The 23,180-nt window shown below is 49.0% G+C and overlaps 1 protein-coding gene across 4 annotated transcripts in view; it reads right to left on the reverse strand.

The window, feature by feature from the left end:
- Positions 1 to 11,413: 11,413 nt before the first annotated feature.
- Positions 11,414 to 23,180, reverse strand: part of GOLGA2 (golgin A2) — a 355,961-nt gene continuing 344,194 nt past the window's right edge. For all 4 annotated transcript variants that reach the window (XM_078646638.1, XM_078646641.1, XM_078646639.1 and 1 more), the window contains 2 exons: positions 14,471 to 14,639; positions 11,414 to 14,234 (listed from right to left, as the gene is read on the reverse strand). In XM_078646638.1, the coding sequence (XP_078502764.1) occupies positions 13,987 to 14,234; positions 14,471 to 14,639 (417 nt within the window). In that variant the 3' untranslated portion in view covers positions 11,414 to 13,986. The remainder of the gene's footprint in view (positions 14,235 to 14,470; positions 14,640 to 23,180) is intronic.

The raw sequence follows: 23,180 nt of genomic DNA on the forward strand, positions 1-23,180 counted from the left end.
ACAGCAGATGTACCAGTATGCTCAGTCAGAGTATCCAGAGTATCAAGCATATTCATGAAACAGCCTAGAGAGGGAGGTAGGCTTGCCTCTCATCGAGATACCTGTAGATCAAGTGGGTCCCTATGTTCACAGTCAAGTATTAGGGAAAGACAGAAAGTTTCTGATTGATACAGGGGCAAGTAGGACTACTATCAGTCATGACGAGGTTCCAGGGGCTCCGCTCTCAGGCTCAAGAAATGTTTCCCTTGGATTTTCAGGAAAGCCAATTGTTAACGAGATTTCGAAACCAGTTTCTCTAGAAGTAGGTCCATTGTCCCGAACTACTGATTTGTTACTTACAAAGTCATGTCCAGAAAATCTGTTAGGCATCAAGACATTAAAAGAATTAGGTGCAGTAATTTGTTGCTCCCCAGAGGGAGTTCGTTTGTTTTTAAGGGACTATAAAGGTCATTATGTATTACGTGATTTTGATCCAAGATTACTGAATGTCCCCCAGCATCTATGGGCACAAGGTCCAACTGATGTTGGTTGTATGCAAATCACACCCCATCGTGTGACTCTGAAACAAGGTGTTGTCCTGCCACGAATCAGACAGTACAAATTGCCACCTGAGGCTGTAGCAGCCTTATCCAAAATTATTGACGAGCTCATTGTTCAAGGAGTGGTTGTAGAAACTGACTCCAATGTATGTAATTCTCCTATCATTCCAGTCATGAAACGTACTGATCCAAATGCACCTCCAGTATATCGATTAGTGATTGACCTTCGAGAACTTAATAAATGTATCATTCCCCAGTACCCAGTAGTTCCAGATATTTCTTCCCTATTGACAGCCATTGATTCTGAAGATACGTTCTTCACAGTTATAGACCTCAAGAACACATTTTTCAGTGTCCCCATTCATCCAGACAGCCAGTACCTTTTCGGATTCTGTTTAAATGGAAGGAGCTATAAATTCACACGAGCTCCTCAAGGTTTCACAGAAAGTCCTAGTATTTACAGTCAAGCACTTAAGAGACAACTAGACAATATTCACATGCCAACTGACACTGCCCTGCTCCAGTATGTCGATGATCTACTAATCACAGCCCGTTCTGAACGTGACTGCGAGCGAGCGTCACTTACAGTCCTGTATTTCCTAGCCGAGATGGGGCACAAGGTGTCCCCTTCGAAGCTTCAATTCTGTGTCCAGCAAGTGATCTACTTAGGCCACTTACTGTCCAAGTGGGGTAGGCAGTTGACACCAGACCGTATCCAGTTAATAGCGAGTCTTCCACAGCCCAAGACACAGAAGGAGGTACGTGCTTTTATTGGCCTTACTTCCTATTGCAGACAATGGATTCCTCAGTATGCATATCTAGCCAAGCCACTGATACAGTTAACGACACAGGAGGCAGCCGTATCGACTGTCCTCCCTTGGACATCTGAACATACACTTGTTTTTAATGAATTAAAGAAAGCCTTATGCCAAGCACCTGTTCTAGCTACACCGAACTACAGTAAGCCTTTTACACTTTTTGTCACAGAACGTGATGGTACTGCATTATCTGTTCTCACACAAGATCAAGCAGGACAATACAAGCCTTGTGCTTATTTTTCGAGCACATTAGATCCAGTAGCCCAGGCTCTGCCTGCTTGCCTCAAGTCAGTTGCAGCCACAGCACTAGCTATCAGACAAAGTGATTCCATAGTATTAGGACACTCCCTGACAGTACAAGTTCCACACTCCGTGGAAGTTCTTTTAAACCGAACACAGACCCAGCACTTGACTATTGCACGTTTAACAGGTTATGAACTGACACTGTTCCAGCCACACATAGAAATCAGACGCTGCAACGTTCTGAATCCCGCTACACTGTTACCGTCAGTTACTTCCAATCCTGCCACACATGACTGTGTGGAAGTTGTTAACACCATGACAAAGCCAAGACAAGATTTGACAGATATTGCATTACCAGATCCCGACCTGACACTTTATGTGGATGGTTCATGTATGAGAACAAGTACAGGAGAACTAGTAGCCGCGTATGCAGTGACTACTGAAACTGAAGTTATAGAGACACACCGTATTGACACCCTGTCCGCTCAAGCAGCAGAGCTAGTCGCTCTGACCCAAGCCTGCATACGTGCCAAGAACCTGAAAGTTAACATATACACAGATTCACGTTATGCATTCGGAGTCGTACACGACTTCGGAGTGCTCTGGCAAGAAAGAGGTTTTATGACTTCTCATGGAACCAAGATTCAGCATGGTCTTCTTATTCAAGCTCTGTTAGATGCAATACATTTACCGACAGCTATCGCTATCATGAAGTGCAAGGCACATACGAAAGTTACTGACATCATTTCCCAAGGTAACGATCTAGCAGATCGAACAGCCAAGCTTACAGCTCAGACACCAGACATTCCAGTTAACAAGACACAGACATCCACTCCAGAACAGACTACCTGTATGACAGTTAAGGACCCTACACAAGATGTCATAGATATCCAGTCACATGCTACTCCCGATGAAATCAAGAAATGGTCCGAACAAGGAGGGGTCCAGACAGATCAAGGATGGTTGACGAAGGGAAAAGCCACATGGTTTCTCCCCGACTCTATGGTTCAAGTCATTATTAATACCGCACATAGTCCAGCACACCTAGGAGAAAAAGCCATGTTAGACAGTATTCAGAACCTTTGGTTCAACAAGCATTTACGAGCTGCAGCCAAGCAGAAAGTCCGTACCTGTATGATATGTTGCCAGTTCAATCCAGGTAAAAGTGTCCCGGTGGAACAAGGTGGATTCCAACCCCCTGACCACCCTTTTGAAGTCCTCCAGATGGATTATATTCAGATGGAGCGATGTCGAGGTTTCAAGTATGTCCTTGTAGTTGTATGCGCTTTGTCCAGGTGGACAGAAGCATATCCAGTTCCAGATTACACAGCAGCGACCACTGCCAAGCAGCTGGTTCGTGAATTCTTCCCCCGTTATGGACTCCCTAGGGTCGTGTATTCAGATAACGGCCAGCCATTCTCATCTGAGTTAATGAAGCATGTTTCCCTTTTGTTAGGGTACCAGTGGAAGTTCCATTGTGTGCGCCATCCTGAAGCAGCCGGTCTCGTAGAGAGACATAATCAAACCCTGAAAATCCGCATTGCTAAGACATGTCAAGAGAAAGGTGTAGACTGGTTAGTTGCCCTGCCAGTTGCTCTATTCTTCATGCGAATGGTTGCACACTCCAGATCAGGTCTGTCTCCTTATGAGGTCGTATTCGGCCGCCCCCCAAATATGTGGGGTACACCTAGACCCCGCAGTATTACAGATGTTTCCAGTAATATGCTGACAGATTACCTAGCTTCCTTGATGTCTGCCCTACACTCTTGTCGTTCACAGGTTGCCGCCGCATTTCCAGACAACACTGAAGTGAAACCGCATGAGGTCATCCCCGGGGATCTCGTTTTGGTCCGGAATTTTGATCGTTCAAGTCCGCTGGAGCCCCGCTGGAAGCAACCTCAACTAGTCCTCTTGACCACCCGTACGGCCGTGAAGTTGGAAGGCCGCAAGGGTTGGGTCCACCTGTCTCACGTCAAGAAATTTCATGGACTCCGTAATGAAACTTTTGCCAAGAACATTTCCAAGGATTGTTCCTTTTCTAAAGACTGCCTGAAACCAGACTCTAAACCAGACACTGATTCAAATCCAGAATTGACAGTTCCTCTGTTAGAGAAAACTCCGCAGCAGGAGTATAAATCCAAGCTCCGGTCTAGTAAAATAAGTCAGCCAGTTTAATTGTCCAAGTCCCCCTCGGGTGAAACGGTTAGACAGGTTTCTGACATGTATGAGATAGACCCCCATAGTGAGAGAGTTAGTCAAAACTATCAAATGTATAATTGTTCTAAGTTTTCTTCTATTTTTGAGTTTAATGGTTACCTGCACAAGTTATGCATTGCATTTATGTTTTCCAATTTCTCATGTAAATAAGTTTCCTAATGCTACAGTAGAGCACACGTTTAGTGATCTGCCTCCTCACGAGTTATCCTATTGTCTTGCTATGAGAAATAATACATTTATCAGAATGTTACACTATTCACACCAGACCAGCAATGCCACTAATTGTTGGGTGTGTGGTCGACTCCCCCCTTTCCAGACACCGAAGGGAGTTCTGCCACTCTTTCCTTATCCGTTTTCACATAATGGTTCATGTGGAGCATGGTCCACGTTAACGTCATCCTCAACTGATATGTCCCTTCTGAATAGTACATGTTTCCCAGACAAGCAAGGTCTCATCCATAGAACAGGGTTAGATCTAGAAAATGAAGTATATGATTTAGGTAATTATTCCTCGAATTTTATGGTCCTGAATGTTCAATCCGATACTACTCCAGACTTACCTGCTATTTCAGTACTACCAGTCAAAGGCGAATTATGTGTCAGAAAGAATGGTTCCGCACATGTAGGACATAGTGATTGTACTACTACTGTCAAGTATAGTGGCAGTGGGAAATCTATTTTCAAAGCTTCACGTCATTCTTATTTTGTTTGTGGTCAGACCGCATATGTTCGTCTGCCCCTCGATTGGGATGGAACATGTTACATTGCCTTCCTACTGCCACCAGTTTTCCTAGCCCCATCTGATTATCATAGAAACACACATCTAGTACACGTCAGACATAGAAGGGAGATCGAGTCCCCGATTGTCGATCAAACTGAAACTGCTCTAGAACAGTATCAAGACTTTAATAAAGGTTTCTTCTTCTTTATAGGACCTGTCCAGAATAGTAAGTTAATACGTAGGTTAACCAGAACCCTTGAAGCAGTAGTGAATGAGACTACTTCTGCTCTAGGTAACTTAACTGAAGAGCAATCTGCTATGAGATTTGTCGTGCTCCAAAATCGTCTCGTTCTTGACGTCATACTGGCCGATAGAGGAGGAGCATGTAGAGTCATCGGATCTAGTTGCTGCATTTTCATTCCTAATAACGCGCCGTCTGTTTATTCAGCTATAACCAGACTTCATAAAATTGCCCATCAGTTACACCAGAATCCAGGCACCTGGACATGGTCCGGTTGGCTCTGGAGTATCCTATCTGCCTGGGGATGGAAAGTATTGTCATTTCTAGGTATTGCAGTAGCGATCATATTCAGTTGCTGCCTCTGTATACAATGTGGCCCTGCGATTTGCGGCATTTGTGCTACCTCTTGTATTCCTAGTCCTAAGTCCCGTTCCAAGACAATTCGAGACGAGCAAATGATGCTATATGAAATGATAGATGGTATCATGAATATTGATGTTTCCTGATGGAAACGTAGGGCACAAGGAGGGAATGTGGAAAAGTAAATTTTGCCATGTTATATGTGCCTACGTGTTCCCCATCTTATGTTATATGTGCATGATTAATATGCATATGTAATCCCTATGATCGATTAAAGACGCAATTATAGTTGTGTCCATCTCTAGTATGCCAGTTTCCAGTTTTCGTGAATACAACGAATATCAGGCCTATGTAAAGCTACGTTGCCACGTTTTACAGTGTGCACGTTAATTCATTGAATTGTCCCCGTTTCTAGGCCTCAAAAGGGCCCGGACTCAGATTCAGCTCCTGTTTCCTGAACCCTCTCCAAGGAGCGATACAGCCCCCACCTGTATCCCTGACCCTTAGCTTACTTCCATGCCTCGCAGTGCCCGGCTCGGCCTGGCTCTGCCTCCGAGTCTGCCAAGAGTATGTTATGATTCTAGTTATCAGTCCAGCCCTCCTTCTCTGCATTCCTAAGCTACTGCATCGCATCAATAGTTTCCGTCATGGTCTAGCCTTTATATCTCCATGTAAGAGAAATACTGTATTAATATTCATAGAATATTCCTCGCACACACACTACATATAGGATTATGCATGCATCAGTCTTAATGTCTGTTAGCCTTTGCCCTGATAACTTTTGGATTCTATCAACATGTTCTCTAAACACCAGATACTAGATAGGCTTCAGGTACATGTCGCTCTGACTCTCCAGACTTTTCGTCTCCTCTTCTAGCGCAGAAGTCATAGCCCCCAGTTCTCCCTAGTAACACGTCATTGTCAGTTTGCGCGCACCACTAGGTTAGAGGTCCCAGCTGCTCAGGTAGCCCCCTCCATGTTTCCGCCCCGTTTATGACATATTCTGTTACGTTTGCATCACATGTCTATGTATACGCCCTGTACACGCCTTCTTGTTACCTCATTCTGCTCTTATTTTTCGCGACTGCTACAAACTCCGCCTACTGCTACGCCTACTGTATTGAATACAATGTATTTGTTTAACTATAAATATTGTGCACTGTTATTAAAAGTTATCCTTATGCTCCTTTGTCCCTGCCCCAGGCAGCTGCCATCCCATCCCCGTACAGGCTGTCCTGTTCCAGTCCTTTATGCTTAATTAAAGCCTGTCAACTCTAGCTACCTCGTATCTTGACTCTTATTTATTGAGCTATCTATTGTATGAGTATCCTGAAAAATAGTACCGGTAATTAATTATTTATTTACCACAGCACGACTGGTCACCAACACTAGGTCCTTTAATTGCCCGTGAGCCTGGTTCCACTGCCTTGCTAGGCATTCTTGGAGCGGACACATATGTAGCCTGGCACGAGGGACTATGAATATGCACGAGGCCATCATGCCTATTAGCTGCATAAACACTCGAGCTGGTAGTGAGTGTTGGGGTCTGAACTTTTGTATCAACGTTTGCATTCCCTTGATCCGTGCTGTGTTGGGATATGCTTTTGCTGACAGTGTATCTATTGTCGCTCCCAAGTACTGTTGGACGTGGGAGGGTTGTAGATGTGATTTTGGGTAGTTTAGTGAGAATCCTAAACTGTGCAGGAGATGTATGGTTTGTGACATGTGGCTGGCACATTGCTGGGCCGATGGCGCGTGTATCAGCCAATCGTCCAGATATGGGTACACATGGATGTGTTGCCGTCTGAGATGTGCTGCTACTGTAGCTAGACATTTGGTGAACACTCTTGGAGCAGTTGTGACACCAAATGGTAGGACTTTGAACTGGTAGTGTTGTCCCTGAATGGTGAACCTTAGATACTTTCTGTGAGCAGGGTGCATTGGTATATGAAAGTATGCGTCCTTGAGGTCTAAGGTTGCTAAGAAGTCTCCCTGGAGAAGCAATGGTAAGACTTGCTGGAGAGTGAGCATGTGGAAATGCTCCGACAAAATGTACAAGTTGAGGGGCTTGAGGTCCGATATTGGCCTCAGAGACCCATCCTTTTTTGGAATAAGGAAGTATAGAGAGTATACTCCTGTTCCCTGATGTTGTAGTGGGACTGGCTCTATGGCCCCCTTTTGCAGCATACTGATGACCTCTTGCTGTAGTAGCGTTATATGTTCCTGTGACATTGGACGGTGCGCGGGTGGTATGTTGGGTGGAGGTGAGGTGAGTTCGAGGCAATAGCCATGTTGGATAATTTGCCTGACCCACTTGCCTGTTGTGATATTTAACCAGACTGGCAGAAAGTGTTGTATTCTTCCCCCGACTGGTGTTATGTGGTCTGGGGGAAGTGGTAAGAAGTCACTGCTTGGTGTTAGCGGAGGATCTATTTGCATTGCCTCCACGACCTCTTCCCTTGGTGTTGTTTCCTCTGTATCCACCCCTGTTGGTGTTTTTGTTCTATGTGGATTGTGTGTTACTCTTGTAGTTGGAGGATTGCTGTGATGTATTATTACGCGCTCCTCCTCTATAATTGGAGCGACGAAAGTAGCCCCGGTGTTGTTGGGACTGGAGAGCTCCCATAGACTTCGCAGTTTCAGCATCTTTTCTCATTTTGTCCAGAATTGAGTCAACTGCTGGACCAAACAAAAAGTCTGGGTTGATGGGCTGATTAAGGATCGTGGATTGGACTTCATTTTTAAAGCCCGATATGCGAAGCCATGCGTGGCGCCGGAGCAGCACGCTTGTATTGATGGATCTGGCAGCTGTGTCTGCCGCGTCTAGGGCACATTTAATTGAGGCATTGGTGATGAGCTTTCCTTCTTGTATGAGTTCATCTGCCTGCTGTTTGTAAGGATCAGGTAAGTGTTGGAGAATGTCTTCCAAGCTGTCGTAGTGCGCCCTGTCATATCTGGCCAGCAAGGCCTGTGTGTTGGCTATTCTGCATGAGTTTGCTGCTTGAGCTGCTACTCTCTTGCCTGATGCCTCAAAGATTTTTGACTCCTTGTCTGGAGGAGCAGCCTCTCCAGTAGTCTGGGAATTGGCACGCTTACGTGCGTTGGATACCACTATGGAGTCTAGGGGTAGCTGACCCTTGATATATGTAGGGTTTATAGGAGCAGCCCTATACTTTTTTCAGTCCTAGGGTTTATGACCCGTGCTCTAGCAGTGTCCTTAAAAATGTCACTTGCGTGTTTTAATACGCCTTTTAGCATTGGGAGTGTTTTAACATGTCTCTCAGATGGTGTCAGTGTATCAAAGAGGAAGTCTTCCTCAACAGCATCAGAGTGCATATCTACATTATGGTAGGTTGCGGCTCTATCCAGTAGTGAATTAAAGGCTACTGTGTCTTCTGTGGGTGAAGGCTTAGTTGGGTACACTGCAGGGTCTGTAATGGGCAGAATCCTCTCAGTGTCTGGTTCCCCTCCCCCACCCCATGGCTGTGAGTGAGGGTCTGCAAGTGGGTTTTGTGGATAACCAAACCCTACATCTGCGTCCTGATCTTCGTCTGGGTTGTAGTCAGAGCGGGCAGGTGAGGCTGGGGCATATGGGGTAGCAGGCATAGCTGAACTGATAGGTTCAAAGAATATAGGAGAGGTAGCACAGTCTCTCTTCTTCTTTAGGGGAATTGTAGAAAAGTCTTCAGTTGGCAAAGGTCTTTTCTTTTTGGTGTACACAGTCACTTTACTAGTGTTTGGGTCAATATACAGTTTTGACTGGTCTTCTGAGAGGGATCTGGATGAATAAGTTCCTCTTCCACAGTCCTTGGTTTTGGTGCCGTAGCCTTTGGTTTGTCTTTTTTCGGGTCGACGCCTTTTGCTGTTTCGACTGCTTTTGGTGGTTGGACCGGTTTATGATGTTTTTCGACAGGTTTTGTCGGTTGAACGTCTTTGCCTGGCTTCACCACCTTTTTCGGACCGAGCGGTTTTGTCGGTTCGACAGTGTCCTTAGGTGTTTTTGGAGCCTGCGGTTTTGGATCGATGCCCTTTTTCGGCTCGATGGGCTTCGGCTCGACCGATTTACTTTGGTCCACCTTCGGTTTTGGTGGTGGGTCGACGGTAGTCTTGGGCGCAGGCTTTGGTCGACCGTTTTTTTCCCCTTGTCGATACCTGAGGCTGGTTTGCTCGATTCGACGTGCTTCCTGGGGGTCGACTCGACGTGCTTTTGTTTTTGTGTCGATTCAACGTATTTCGGCCTCGAGGTTGACTCGACAGCTTTCGGCTTCGACGTCGACTCGACAGCTTTGGTCTTCGATGTCGACTTGATGTTCTTTGGCTTCGAAGGTTGTATCGGTACTGTGGCCTTCGGGTCGACGCCCTTTGGCTTAGTCACCTTCGGTTCGACGTAATTCGGTCCGAAGACAGTATTGTCGACGAGTTTCGGTTTCGATTGAACCGGTGTCGTATATTGTGTCTCAGAGGGCTCTTTTTGTGTGTTCTTAGCCGGGAGGTATGGCGGGGCTGTAGAACGAGTATGTTGATCTTGGCTAAGGCCTGCTGGCGATGCCTCGACCTGAGTCTCTGATATTGGTGTAGTGTCTATATGGGGCGGTGTACTCACGGTTCGCCCCTCGTCGTCATCGGAGTAGTCTTCGACCGCTACGATGTCCTGATCATATTCCTCGAGATCGACGATTAGTTCTCCTTCCTCGAGGTAATATTCAGAGTCGTGCTCAGAGTATTGTTGTTCGTCTTGATCCGAGTCCTCGGCGCTTGCTAGATCTCCGTCGTCGTCGATGTTCTCGGGTGCTTGCGCCGACCTTTGCATTTCTTGCCTCGCCGCCCGTCGATTCCGGATAGTTTTTTTCGATCGGAACTGGGCACAGGCTAGGCAACTATCTTCATTGTGATCTGGAGATAGGCATTTGTTGCACACTGGATGCTTGTCTGTGTGCGGGAACTTCGAGTTGCACTGCGGGCAGTACTTGAATGGACTTCGTTCCATCAACGGTCGGTCCACGTGGTGTCGAGAAGGCCTCACGGCCCGATTCGACGACCGTAGTGCAACAAACGTTCAAAAAGTGTATCGGTACCGAGCGCTGAACAATACCGACGGATCCGAAGGCCTTTTGAAAAGTTTTTCTTGATTCCGAACTTGGAGAGTAGGAAAGTACATCCGAACCCAATGGCGGAGAAAAACAATCTGGGGATTGAGAGGATGCCCATGCGCACTGTAGTCCGAGGGAGGAGCCACCTATCTCGTGATACTTCGAAGACTCTTCCAGGACAACAATGTGCAATCATCCGGACCCAACACTAGGCGGCGATCTATGCACAGATATGAATTCAGCAGCCCACATGCCTCGAACATAAAATGACTAAATATTTTTGATACGAAAAATTGGTCAGAGTTCAGTCTTTGAGTGTGTGACATAATTCCTTGCCTGAGTGTGTACAATAAATGCTTAACACTACCCTCTGATAAAGCCTTACTGCTCGCCCACACTGCCACAAATAGAAATTGAGGTGCTATCTACTTTTACCTCTTCCTACCTTTGGGGTTCCACTGGACTCTGAGCACACTATGCCTTACTTTGGTACACTATACACAGAGCCAGCTTCCTATAGATACTGCTCATGAAAATCCTCCTGAGATCAAGTCTGACATCTGGAGATATTAAAAGGTAAGGAACCAGAGGCAAGAAGTCTCAATCAGAATAACAAATAAACCATGCATCTCCTCTGACACGAGCTGGGTTACTAGCAGATTGTGATTCAGTACATAGACATTTAAATTAACAGCCACTGGATAATAATAATGGGGAAAAGAGCAGAAAATGCTTCACATAACCTCTGCTTGCATGCATTAATAAGCCTTCGAGATTGCACTTCACCTTAGTGGCTCCTTCAGAGCCCTCTGGGCTGCTCGGGCGAAACAGTCTCTGGAACATCTCCAACTTGTACCATGTGGTGGGTGATGTCCACCAGATGGCAATGAATGAAGTCAACATCAATGCTAAAGGGTGTTTTTATATTTTGAGTACTATATAGCGCAAACTTGGTCAGCATGAGCACCAGAACATTACTTTTAATTGTTTAGGGCACAGGGAGATTGAGTGATATGCACACAATCATAGAACACCAAGGTGAGGCTAGGACTCCAACCTAGTTTCCCAGTTTCAAAGTTGGCAGCTCTTGCCTTTAAGTCATCGCACCACTTTTTGAGCTGATTTCCCAGACCAACCCCAGAAAGTAAACTGCAAGCAGTGCAGAACACACCAAACATGACCGCTTTTGTTTGCAGAACGGATTTATTCAGAAAAGGAGTAAAACATTCTAACAGCATTAATTCACCTCAGCAACAGAATGAAAAAATGAAAATATAGTGTTCCATCTACCAGTTTCTGCGCTCTCAACCCCAATAAATATTAATGGCTGTTCTGAGTGAAACCCTAGACCTCGGCTGCAGTAAGGACTCTTTCTATGATACACGTCATCAGGGGCCCTGCAACTTAAAACAGGCTGCAGGGAGTCCTTGTTCCCAGAAGGAAATTTACAAAATGTTACAGAGTATATACATAAACGTCTTCAACCTCAGTTAATAGGCCACACTTTTAGCAGGATCACACAAACACTTACAGGTCGGGCAACACTGATGTATTGCCAGCTGCCCACAGGCAGTTATCGGATCTCTACGCAGTCTTGGTATGAAACTGGAACACGCCATTATGGCAGGATCATCGTAACCACCAGGTCTGCCCCCTTAGGCACTGCTCATACTCTCAAATCTGCTGTGTCCAGCACTGGCCGCCATTGCACATCTAACTCTTTAATCGCTACTCTCCCACGGCGGGCCCGACTCCTCCGGTGCAGCCGTCATCTTACTGGCCTCCACCACCCCTTTCCTCCATTGAAGATCAGACGGTACCATCAGATCTCATCTCTAGCAGTGCTCCCTATCCCTACTGGCTCCTGCAATGCTGCACCCCATACAGGTGGGATCAGACCCACTAGCAAAGCCAGCAATCTTCAATGTGATATCTCCAGCACACGTCGCCCCCTCAGAGCAGACCACCCAACACTGTCCCACATCAGCGCTGCCAGCTCAGCCCTCCAACAAGGACCTCCATGTAAGATCTGACCCCCCTCAATACTGCCATCTCAACAGTGAAGAACACCCCCTGCTGCCCTTCCCCACTCAGATCCTACCGCTCTGGCCAGACCCTTTGCCCTCCCCCACTCAGATCCTACCAGTAGGGCCAGACCCTTTCAGCCCGACCCAAAGTACCGTGCGACCACAGCGATGAAGGTTTTTCGTATCTAATATTTGGATTCACTGAATCTCGAATTCCATAACCCAAGAAAAACTTGGCAATAATGTTTTGATACAGGTGTTCCTCTCCGATGGCCTGGGAATCACTGCTTAATTACATATTAACAAAGATTAGTCTTTCAAACAATAAATCAGAAGCTTTATAAACTGATTGCAAAAATAAAATGATCAAAGCCTTAATGGAAGGAAGAGCCCCACACAATCCAGTGAGCACCCAGCAAACGTAGCTAAAAAACAATCAAAGTTTGAGTGGAAAACTGCCATTGAGGCTTTAAACTCTGCACCCTGGGTCCACACATCTGCAAAGGGGAAAATGGCTATAAAATGAACAGTGACACACATTAAAAGTGCCATGCAATCTGGAAATCTCATCAGGTACTGCTCTGAAAATATGAATACCAGAAGCACATCTCTGGGTCTGAGGCAAACATCTCAAGAACTCCTGCGTGCGGAAGGTCGCTGAGGACAAACGGATGGACCCTTGTGGGGGCATACTGTCACTCAGGAAAATGCAACCCCTCTCTTGCGCCCAGCAACCCCTCTCTTGCGCCCAGCACACGGTGATCTTTGAGGAGTAAAAACCCCACTACTGAATAAAACTAGGCGGCAACAATCCCAGAATCAGAGGCTCGGGCATGTACAAGTTCTCATTTTTGTCAAAAGATAATCTTTGTAACTAACCATCTTTCCAGACCTGTATGTCTGGCACGTGAACGATATACTGTACAATAATGGCCTGAAACCCACACTTCCAGTAAACTGCAAGACCAAGAATCCATGAGCATGGACCGTGATAAAACATGGCACTCTGCCCCCAGAAATGCAGCTCTTTGAGGGCTCCTCTTTTAAAAGAATCTTTGTAACCAATATATATTTAAATAAATACAATTTATGACATACACAAGGTAGAATTCTTCATCCTTAAAGTGCATTGGTACACGACTCCTCGTTACCAGAAACCTCTGAACAGGAGTAGGGACTCCAGGGGTCCTGGTCGCACTGCGTCCAAATGGCTGCTTTTCTAATCCGTCTACCACAGGCGGGTCAGGCGAGGTACCACCCCCGCTCCACTGGTCTTACTTCCAGAAAGCCTCAGAGAAGGCTTGAAGGAGTGCGTGGAGGCAAGAGGGTGCCTACATGGAATAGGGCTGTGCATGTGGGAAAAGACAGTGATGAAGACCAGTTAAGTGGACACGCAAGAGGGAACTCGGTGAGAGGGATGAACCGAGTCCCAATCAACAGCAGAGCCGCAGCCTCATGAGCGGGCCTCCAGGAGCTCATCTTACTCCTGCTTCAGTGGGAGGCCTTCAGCCTACCTCTTCTAGCTGAAAGAGACTGTGTACCTGCCATCAGCTGCTGAACCCTGGAAAGCTCTCTCTGGAGTTGGTGCTAGCATTCAAAGACACAGTAATGTCCAGGCAGCCCTGCGGCACTGGTCAGGATGGAAGACAGAGGGAAAGGTCAAGGAGCTCTTCTAGCCCTTCAAGGTTCCTCAGAACAAGGCAAGTCCTTCCAAGAGAGCCGACTCCCAGTTAAATGATCATTATCCTGACCTCATCGTTGTCGTCTGCTCGGTAAAAGAAAGGAATGCAGGGGTTCTCCAGGAGGGAGGAGTGCCGCTGCTGGGGGTTCTGGATCTCATGCAGGAGCTTCATGATCTGCTTTGCCGTGGGGTCTTCGGTGCTCGGTAGAGGGGCCTGCGAGCTGCTTTGCACAGACTGCGGCTTGGGAACAGCTTCTTCCAGCTCCATCTGCTCCGCAAGGCTGACTTCCTGCATGCCTGTGTTGAAATAAATAAATACATCAAACTAGGTCAGATCAGCAGAAACAGGCTGGAATGCACCTAACCTTCGACTTGTCCGTCACTCTGCTCCAGCCTCTCTTCTAGGTAACTAATGGTTCCAAACTGTTGACAAGACCTTCTCCAAACACCCAGCTTTCCCCCTTCTGCACACGCTTTATTCTACCAAACCACATTCTAGCTTGAAAACCAGTGGGAGGGTTGGTTCGGCTCACCTTCTCCGTCTGTAGTGTTCAGCTCCGTGCGCCTCTCGTTGGGAACACTGTTACCACCTTCATGATTGAACCTGCCCCCAGTGGAGGTGACTTCCACGAACTTCTTGTACCATTCGTCTCTCTCTCCGACCAAGCGAATCACAAGACCCTGCAGCTCCAGCAGCTTCAGCTGTGGGAATCAGGAAGGACAAGATTCACACACTGCTCAATGAGAGACCAGCCGGACATTGCAACACTAAGTGCACAGAAGTGAGAACAGCAAAACAGCAGGAGAAGTTACATGTGTCATTCATGTGTCTGCAGCAAAGTACTGCACCAACCCCAGGACTGAGGCAATACCTAGCAATCTATAGCACTAAACCCAAGACTGAGGCAATACACAGCAATCTATAGCACTAACCCCCAAGCCTGAGGCACTACCAAGCAATCTATAGCAATCAATCAATCAATCAGGGCATTTATAGAGCGCGCTACTCACCCGCAAGGGTCTCAAGGCGCTGGAGGGGGGGGGGGGCTGCTACTGCTCGAAGAGCCAGGTCTTGAGTTGCTTCCTGAAGGAGAGATTGTCCCGGGTCAGTCGTAGGTGTGCGGGGAGGGAGTTCCATGTCTTGGCTGCCAGGTAGGAGAAGGATCTTCCTCCGGTGGTGGTTCTGCGAATCCGTAGGACGGTGGCGAGGGCGAGGCTGGTGGAGCGGAGCTGACGGGTGGGTGTGTAGAACGTGAGGCGGTTGTTGAGGTATTCGGTGCCCGTGTCGTGTAGAGCTTTGTGAGCGTGGGTGCGGAGCCTGAACGTGATCCTCTTGCTTACGGGGAGCCAGTGCAGGTCTCTCAGATGGGCAGAGATGTGGCTGTGTTGGGGGTGTCCAGGATGAGTCGTGCAGAAGCGTTCTGTATGTGTTGGAGTCTTTTCTGTAGTTTGGCTGTGGTTCCGGCATAGAGGGTGTTCCCGTAGTCCAGTCGGCTGGTGACGAGGGCCTGGGTGACAGTCTTCCTGGTGGTGGTGGGGATCCACCGGAAGAGCTTTCGGAGCATGCGCAGGGTGTTGGAAACATGATGGTGAGACGGCGTTTACTTGCTTGGTCATCGTGAGGGAGGAATCCAGGATGAAGCCTAGGTTGCGTGCATGGTGCGTGGGCTTGGGGGCGGTGCCCAGAGCAGGGGGCCACCAGGAGTCGCCCCAGGCAGAGGGGGATGGTCCCAGGATGAGGACTTCCGTCTTGTCGGAGTTCAGTTTCAGTCGGCTGAGCTTCATCCATTCCGCGCCGTCTTTCATTCCTTCCTGGAGGCTGGCGGTGGCGGTGATGGGGTCGTTGGTGAGGGAGAGGATCAGCTGGGTGTCGTCCGCGTAGGAGATGATGTTTAGTTTGTGTTGGCGTGCGATGGCTGCGAGGGGGGTCATGTAGATGTTGAAGAGGGTGGGGCTGAGCGAGGAGCCTTGAGGTACGCCACAGATGATCTTGGTGGCTGCTGAGTGGAAGGGAGGGAGGCGGACTCGCTGAGTTCTGTCGGAGAGGAAGGAGGTGATCCATTCCAGAGCTTTTCCTTGGATCCCGGCGTGGTGGAGGCGGCTTGTTAGGGTGCGGTGGCAGACTGTGTCGAAAGCGGCCAATAGGTCGAGGAGGATGAGGGCAGCAGTTTCCCCGTTGTCGAGTAGGGACCTGATGTCGTCGGTGGCTGCGATGAGGGTGGTCTTGGTGCTGTGGTTTGCTCGGAATCCGGACTGCGAAGGGCCGAGGGATCCGTTGGTCTCGAGGAAGGAGGTTAGCTGTTTGTTGACAGTTTTCTCGATGACTTTAGCGGGGAATGGGAGGAGCGAGATGGGGCGAAAGTTCTTGAGATCCGTGGGGTCCGCGGTGGGTTTCTTCAGGAGGGCGCTGATCTCCGCATGCTTCCAGCTCTCCGGAAAGGTGGCGGATGCGAAGGAGTTGTTAATGATGTTCCGGAGTTGGGGTGCGATGATGGAGTTGGCTTTGTTAAAGATGTGGTGTGGACAGGGGTCGGCAGGGGCAGAGGCAACACCAAGCAATCTATAGCACTAACCCTAAGACTGAGGCAATACAGAGCAATCTATAGCACTAACCCTAAGACTGAGGTAATACCAAGCAATCTACAGCACTAACCCTAAGACTGAGGCAATACACAGCAATCTACAGAACTAACCCTAAGACTGAGGTAACATCTAGCAATCTATGGCACTAACCCCAAGACTGAGGTAATACCGAGCAATCTATAGCACCAACCCTAAGACTGAGGTAATACCTAGCAATCTATAGCACTAACCCTAAGACTGAGGTAATACCAAGCAATCTACAGCACTAACCCTAAGCTGAGGCAATACACAGCAATCTACAGAACTAACCCTAAGACTGAGGTAACATCTAGCTATCTATGGCACTAACCCCAAGACTGAGGTAATACCGAGCAATCTATAGCACCAACCCTAAGACTGAGGTAATACTTAGCAATCTATAGCACTAACCCCAAGACTGAGGTAATACCGGGCAATCTATAGCACCAACCCTAAGACTGAGGTAATACCTAGCAATCTATAGCACTAACCCTAAGACTGAGGTAATACCAAGCAATCTACAGCACTAACCCTAAGACTGAGGCAATACACAGCAATCTACAGAACTAACCCTAAGACTGAGGTAACATCTAGCTATCTATGGCACTAACCCCAAGACTGAGGTAATACCGAGCAATCTATAGCACCAACCCTAAGACTGAGGTAATACCTAGCAATCTATAGCACTAACCCTAAGACTGAGGTAATACTTAGCAATCTATAGCACTAACCCCAAGACTGAGGTAATACCGGGCAATCTATAGCACCAACCCTAAGACTGAGGTAATACCTAGCAATCTATAGCACTAACCCTAAGACTGAGGTAATACCTAGCAATCTATAGCACTAACCCTAAGACTGAGGTAATACCTAGCAATCTATAGCACTAACCCTAAGACTGAGGTAATACCTAGCTATCTATGGCACTAACCCCAAGACTGAGGTAATACCTAGCAATCTATAGCACTAACCCTAAGACTGAGGTAATACAGAGCAATCTATAGCACTAACCCTAAGACTGAGGTAATACCTAGCAATCTATAGCACTAACCCTAAGACTGAGGTAATACCTAGCAATCTATAGCACTAACCCTAAGACTGAGGCAATACCTAGCAATCTATAGCACTAACCCTAAGACTGAGGTAATACAGAGAAATCTATAGCACTAACCCTAAGACTGAGGTAATACCTAGCAATCTATAGCACTAACCCTAAGACTGAGGTAATACAGAGAAATCTATAGCACTAACCCTAAGGCTGAGGTAATACCTAGCAATCTATAGCACTAACCCTAAGGCTGAGGTAATACCTAGCAATCTATAGCACTAACCCTAAGGCTGAGGTAATACCGAGCAATCTATAGCACCAACCCTAAGACTGAGGTAATACCTAGCAATCTATAGCACTAACCCTAAGACTGAGGTAATACTTAGCAATCTATAGCACTAACCCCAAGACTGAGGTAATACCGAGCAATCTATAGCACCAACCCTAAGACTGAGGTAATACCTAGCAATCTATAGCACTAACCCTAAGACTGAGGTAATACCTAGCAATCTATAGCACTAACCCTAAGACTGAGGTAATACCTAGCAATCTATAGCACTAACCCTAAGGCTGAGGTAATACCAAGCAATCTACAGCACTAACCCTAAGACTGAGGTAATACCTAGCAATCTACAGCACTAACCCTAAGACTGAGGTAATACCTAGCAATCTATAGCACTAACCCTAAGACTGAGGTAATACCTAGCTATCTATGGCACTAACCCCAAGACTGAGGTAATACCTAGCAATCTATAGCACTAACCCTAAGACTGAGGTAATACAGAGCAATCTATAGCACTAACCCTAAGACTGAGGTAATACCTAGCAATCTATAGCACTAACCCTAAGACTGAGGTAATACCTAGCAATCTATAGCACTAACCCTAAGACTGAGGCAATACCTAGCAATCTATAGCACTAACCCTAAGACTGAGGTAATACAGAGAAATCTATAGCACTAACCCTAAGACTGAGGTAATACCTAGCAATCTATAGCACTAACCCTAAGACTGAGGTAATACAGAGAAATCTATAGCACTAACCCTAAGGCTGAGGTAATACCTAGCAATCTATAGCTCTAACCCTAAGGCTGAGGTAATACCTAGCAATCTATAGCACTAACCCTAAGACTGAGGTAATACCTAGCAATCTATAGCACTAACCCTAAGGCTGAGGTAATACCTACCAATCTATAGCACTAACCCTAAGACTGAGGTAATACCTAGCAATCTACAGCACTAACCCTAAGACTGAGGTAATACCTAGCAATCTATAGCACTAACCCTAACACTGAGGTAATACACAGCAATCTATAGCACTAACCCTAAGGCTGAGGTAATACCTAGCAATCTATAGCACTAACCCTAAGACTGAGGTAATACCTAGCAATCTATAGCACTAACCCTAAGGCTGAGGTAATACCTAGCAATCTACAGCACTAACCCTAAGACTGAGGTAATACCGAGCAATCTATAGCACCAACCCTAAGACTGAGGTAATACCAAGCAATCTATAGCACCAACCCTAAGACTGAGGTAATACCTAGCAATCTACAGCACTAACCCTAAGACTGAGGTAATACCTAGCAATCTATAGCACTAACCCTAAGGCTGAGGTAATACCTAGCAATCTACAGCACTAACCCTAAGACTGAGGTAATACCTAGCAATCTATGGCACTAACCCAAAGACTGAGGTAACATCAATCAATCAATCATTCAATTTATAGAGCACGCTACTCACCCGCTAGGGTCTCAAGGCGCTGGGGGGGAGGGGTCCGTTATTGCTAGGTCTTGAGTTGCTTCCTGAAGGAGAGATGGTCCTGGGTCAGCCGTAGGTGGATGGGGAGGGAGTTCCATGTCTTGGCCGCCAGGTAGGAGAAGGATCTCCCTCCGGCGGTGGCTCTGCGAATGCGTGGTACGGTGGCGAGTGCGAGGCTGGTCGATCGCAGCTGGCGGGTAGGCGTGTAGAAAGTGAGGCGGTTGTTGAGGTACTTGGGGCCCAGGTCGTGGAGAGCCTTGTGTGCGTGGGTGAGGAGTCTGAACATGATCCTCTTGTTGACGGGGAGCCAGTGCTGGTCTCTCAGGTGGGCGGAGATATGGTTGTGGCAGGGGATGTCCAGGACGAGTTGTGCGGAGGCGTTCTGTATGCGCTGGAGTCTTTTCTGTAGTTTGGCTGTGGTTCCCGCGTAGAGGGTGTTCCCATAGTCCAGTCGGCAGGTGACGAGTGCCTGGGTGACCTTCTTTCTAGTTTCGGTGGGGATCCATCGAAAGATCTTTCGGAGCATGCGCAGGGTGTTGCAACAGGATGACGAGATGGCATTGACTTGTTTGGTCATCGAGAGGGAGGAGTCCAGGATGAAGGCCAGGTTTCGTGCGTGGTCCGTTGGCTTGGGGGTGGTGCCCAGGGCAGGGGGCCAACAGGAGTCGTCCCAGGCGGAGGGAGATGAGCCCAGGATGAGGACTTCCGTCTTGTCTGAGTTCAGTTTCAGGCGGCTGTTCTTCATCCACTCGGCGACGTCTTTCATTCCTTCGTGTAGGCTGGCTCTGGCGGTGGCGGGGTCGTTGGTGAGGGAGAGGATCAGCTGCGTGTCGTCAGCGTAGGAAATGATGTTAAGGTTGTGTTGGCGTGTGATGGCCGCGAGGGGGCTCATGTAGACGTTGAAGAGGGTGGGACTGAGCGAGGATCCTTGAGGTACGCCGCAGATGACTTCGGTGGCTGCGGATCAGAACGGGGGGAGACGGACTCTCTGGGTTCTTCCGGCGAGGAACGAGATGATCCACTCCAGTGCCTTCTCTTGGATTCCGGTGTTGCTGAGGTGCTGGACTATGGTGCGGTGGCAGACCGTGTCGAACGCAGCGAAGAGGTCCAGGAGGATGAGGGCAGCTGTTTCCCCGTTGTCGAGCAGGGATCTGATGTCGTCGGTGGCTGCGATGAGGGCGGTCTCGGTGCTGTGATTGGCTCGGAAACCGGACTGTGAGGGGTCGAGGGATCCGTTCGTCTCGAGGAAGGCGGCGAGCTGTTTGTTGACGGTCTTCTCGATGACTTTGGCAGGAAAAGGGAGGAGCGAGATGGGGCGGAAGATCTTGAGGTCGGTAGGGTCCGCTGTCGGTTTCTTCAGGAGGGCGTGGAGCTCGGCATGTTTCCAGCTCTCCGGGAAGGTGGCGGTGGTGAAGGAGATGTTGATGATGTCCTGAAGTTGGGGTGCGATGATGGAGTCGGCCTTGTTGAAGACGTGGTGGGGGCAGGGGTCGGTAGGGGATCCGGGGTGGATGGTGTTCATCGTGCGGGTGGTGGCTTCGGTGTTGACCGGGGTCCAGTGGCAGAGGGTGGTGGTGGGGGGCGTTGGTTCGGGGGTTGGGTGCGTGGTCTGTGCGTCGAAGCTGTTGTGTATGTCAGCGATCTTGCGAAGAATGAGGCGAGTGAGGCGAGTGAGTCGTAGAGGTCTTGCGAGGGTGTGATGTTTCCGGTGCTGGGGTTGGAGAGCTCTTTGACGATGTTGAAAAGTTCCTTGCTGTTGTGGGTGTTGTTGTCCAGTCGTTCTTTGAATGTTGTTCTTTTGGTGGTGCGGATCAGCTGGTGGTGTGTGCGGGTGGCGTTCTTGAGGGCTGTCATGTCTTCTGTAGTCTGGTCGTGGCGCCAGGCTTTTTAGAGGGTGCGGCAGTTTCTCTTGGATGTTTTGAGTTCGTTGATGAACCACAAGGCTTTCTTTCTGCCGGGCCTGCTGGGTGAGTTCTTCAGAGGTGCGAGGTCATCAGCGCAGTTGGTGAGCCACTGTGTGAAGTTGCGGGCAGCTTCGTTGGGGTCCGTTGCGTTGGCGGGAGGGTTCTGGCTGAGGGAGGTGGTGAGCTGGTCGGCGGTGATCTTGTTCCAGCTCCTGCGGGGAGCCTGTTGCGGGTGGTGGTGGGTTTGCCTGAAGTTGAAGTGGACGCAGATGTGATCAGTCCAATGAAGTCTGGTGGAGTGGCTGAAGGAGATGTGCTTGCTGGAGGAGAAGACGGGGTCAAGCGTGTGGCCGGCGTAGTGGGTGGGGGTGTTCACCAGTTGCTTGAGTCCGAGTTTGGCGAGGTTGTCCAGCAGGGTGGTGGTGTTGCTGTCATTGTTGTTTTCCAAGTGGAAGTTGAGGTCCCCTAGGAGGATCTAGTCAGAGGAGGTGAGGGCGTGCGGCCTGATTAAGTCTGCGATGGCTTCGCTGAATTGTGTGCGTGGTCCCGGGGGTCTGTAGATGAGAGTGCCTCTGTGGGTGGTCTTGGGGTCGGTGTGTATCTGGAAGTGGAGGTGCTCGGCGGCGGTGAGGGTGTCGTCGGAGTTGGTCGTGATGCGGATGGTGTTCCTGTGGACGATGGCGATGCCGCCTCCGGTCTGGTTGACGCGATCCCTCCGGGTGATCTTGTATCCGTCCGGGATGGCTATGGCGATGTTGGGAGCTGAGGAGGAGTTCATCCAGGTTTCCGTGAGGAAGGCGACATCTGGTGATGTTGTGTCGAGCAGGTTCCAGAGTTCGACAGAGTGCCTGTGGACGGAGCGGGTGTTGAGCAGGATGCACTTGAGGTGGTTGTTGATGGTGCCTGGTCTTTCAGGTGCGGTGCAGGTCCAGAGGCAGGTGAAATTGCAGGCTTTGCAGGTGAAAGGTCCGTGGGTGCGTTTCGGGGTGGCTCGGTAGCAGGCGGAGGTCCGGCCGTGTTTGAGTGCGTTGAGGGTGGCGGCGTCGTAGGTCCGTCTTGTGGGCTGGTATCGTCGGGGCCAGGGGTCCTGGCGCTGGGCGCGGTCCAGGCGCGGACGGGTGCAGACGGGCTTGCCTTAGGTGCGCCTTCGGTGTCTGCTGCGCGTCCGCTGAGCGGGGGGGGGAAGGGAGGGGCAGCAGGGAGGGCCAATGGGTAGGGGGGCCGCGTGGGGCGCGAGCGGCGGGAACCACGGGCGGGAGGGGGGAGCGGGTGCAGAGGAAGAACGAGGGGTACAGGAGGGGTCAGGGACACAGAGGGAAAGAAACGGGGGTACAGGAGGAGACAGGGGCACAGAAGAGAGCGAGGGGCACGGAAGGCAGCAGGGGCACAGAAGGGAAAGACACAGACAGGGGGCACCGTAGAAGTGGAAACAGGAGGCAAAACCGGGAAGCAACCAGAGGGTTAGGCGGAGAGCGGAGGCGAAAAACCACGGCGAGCAGCCCTCAGAGAAGCGGTCAGCGCATGGTAGATCAGTCTGCAGGGAGGCAGATGACACGGGCCAGCAGCAGTGGGAATCCGGGGGACTGTACAGTGGCAGAGGGAGCGACCTGCCTGGACTGAGGGTCAAGGGTCGCTCAGTCTAGCAATCTATAGCACTAACCCCGAAGCCTGAGGCAACACACAGCAATCTAAAGCACTAACCCTAAGACTGAGGCAACACACAGCAATCTATAGCACTAACCCTAAGACTGAGGCAATACATAGCAATCTACAGCACTAACCCTAAGACTGAGGCACTGGTACTGATGTTCGTCAACTGATGTGCACTGGGTCCCTGCTAACCAGGCCCCAGAAGTCTTTTCCTAAAACATGTAAAATGGTGCAATTGTAAAGCAATTGGCACACACATTGGCACCCCTATAAGTCCCTA

This window comes from Lissotriton helveticus, chromosome 5_2, assembly GCF_964261635.1.
Source record: "Lissotriton helveticus chromosome 5_2, aLisHel1.1, whole genome shotgun sequence".
NCBI classification, from domain to species: domain Eukaryota; kingdom Metazoa; phylum Chordata; class Amphibia; order Caudata; family Salamandridae; genus Lissotriton; species Lissotriton helveticus.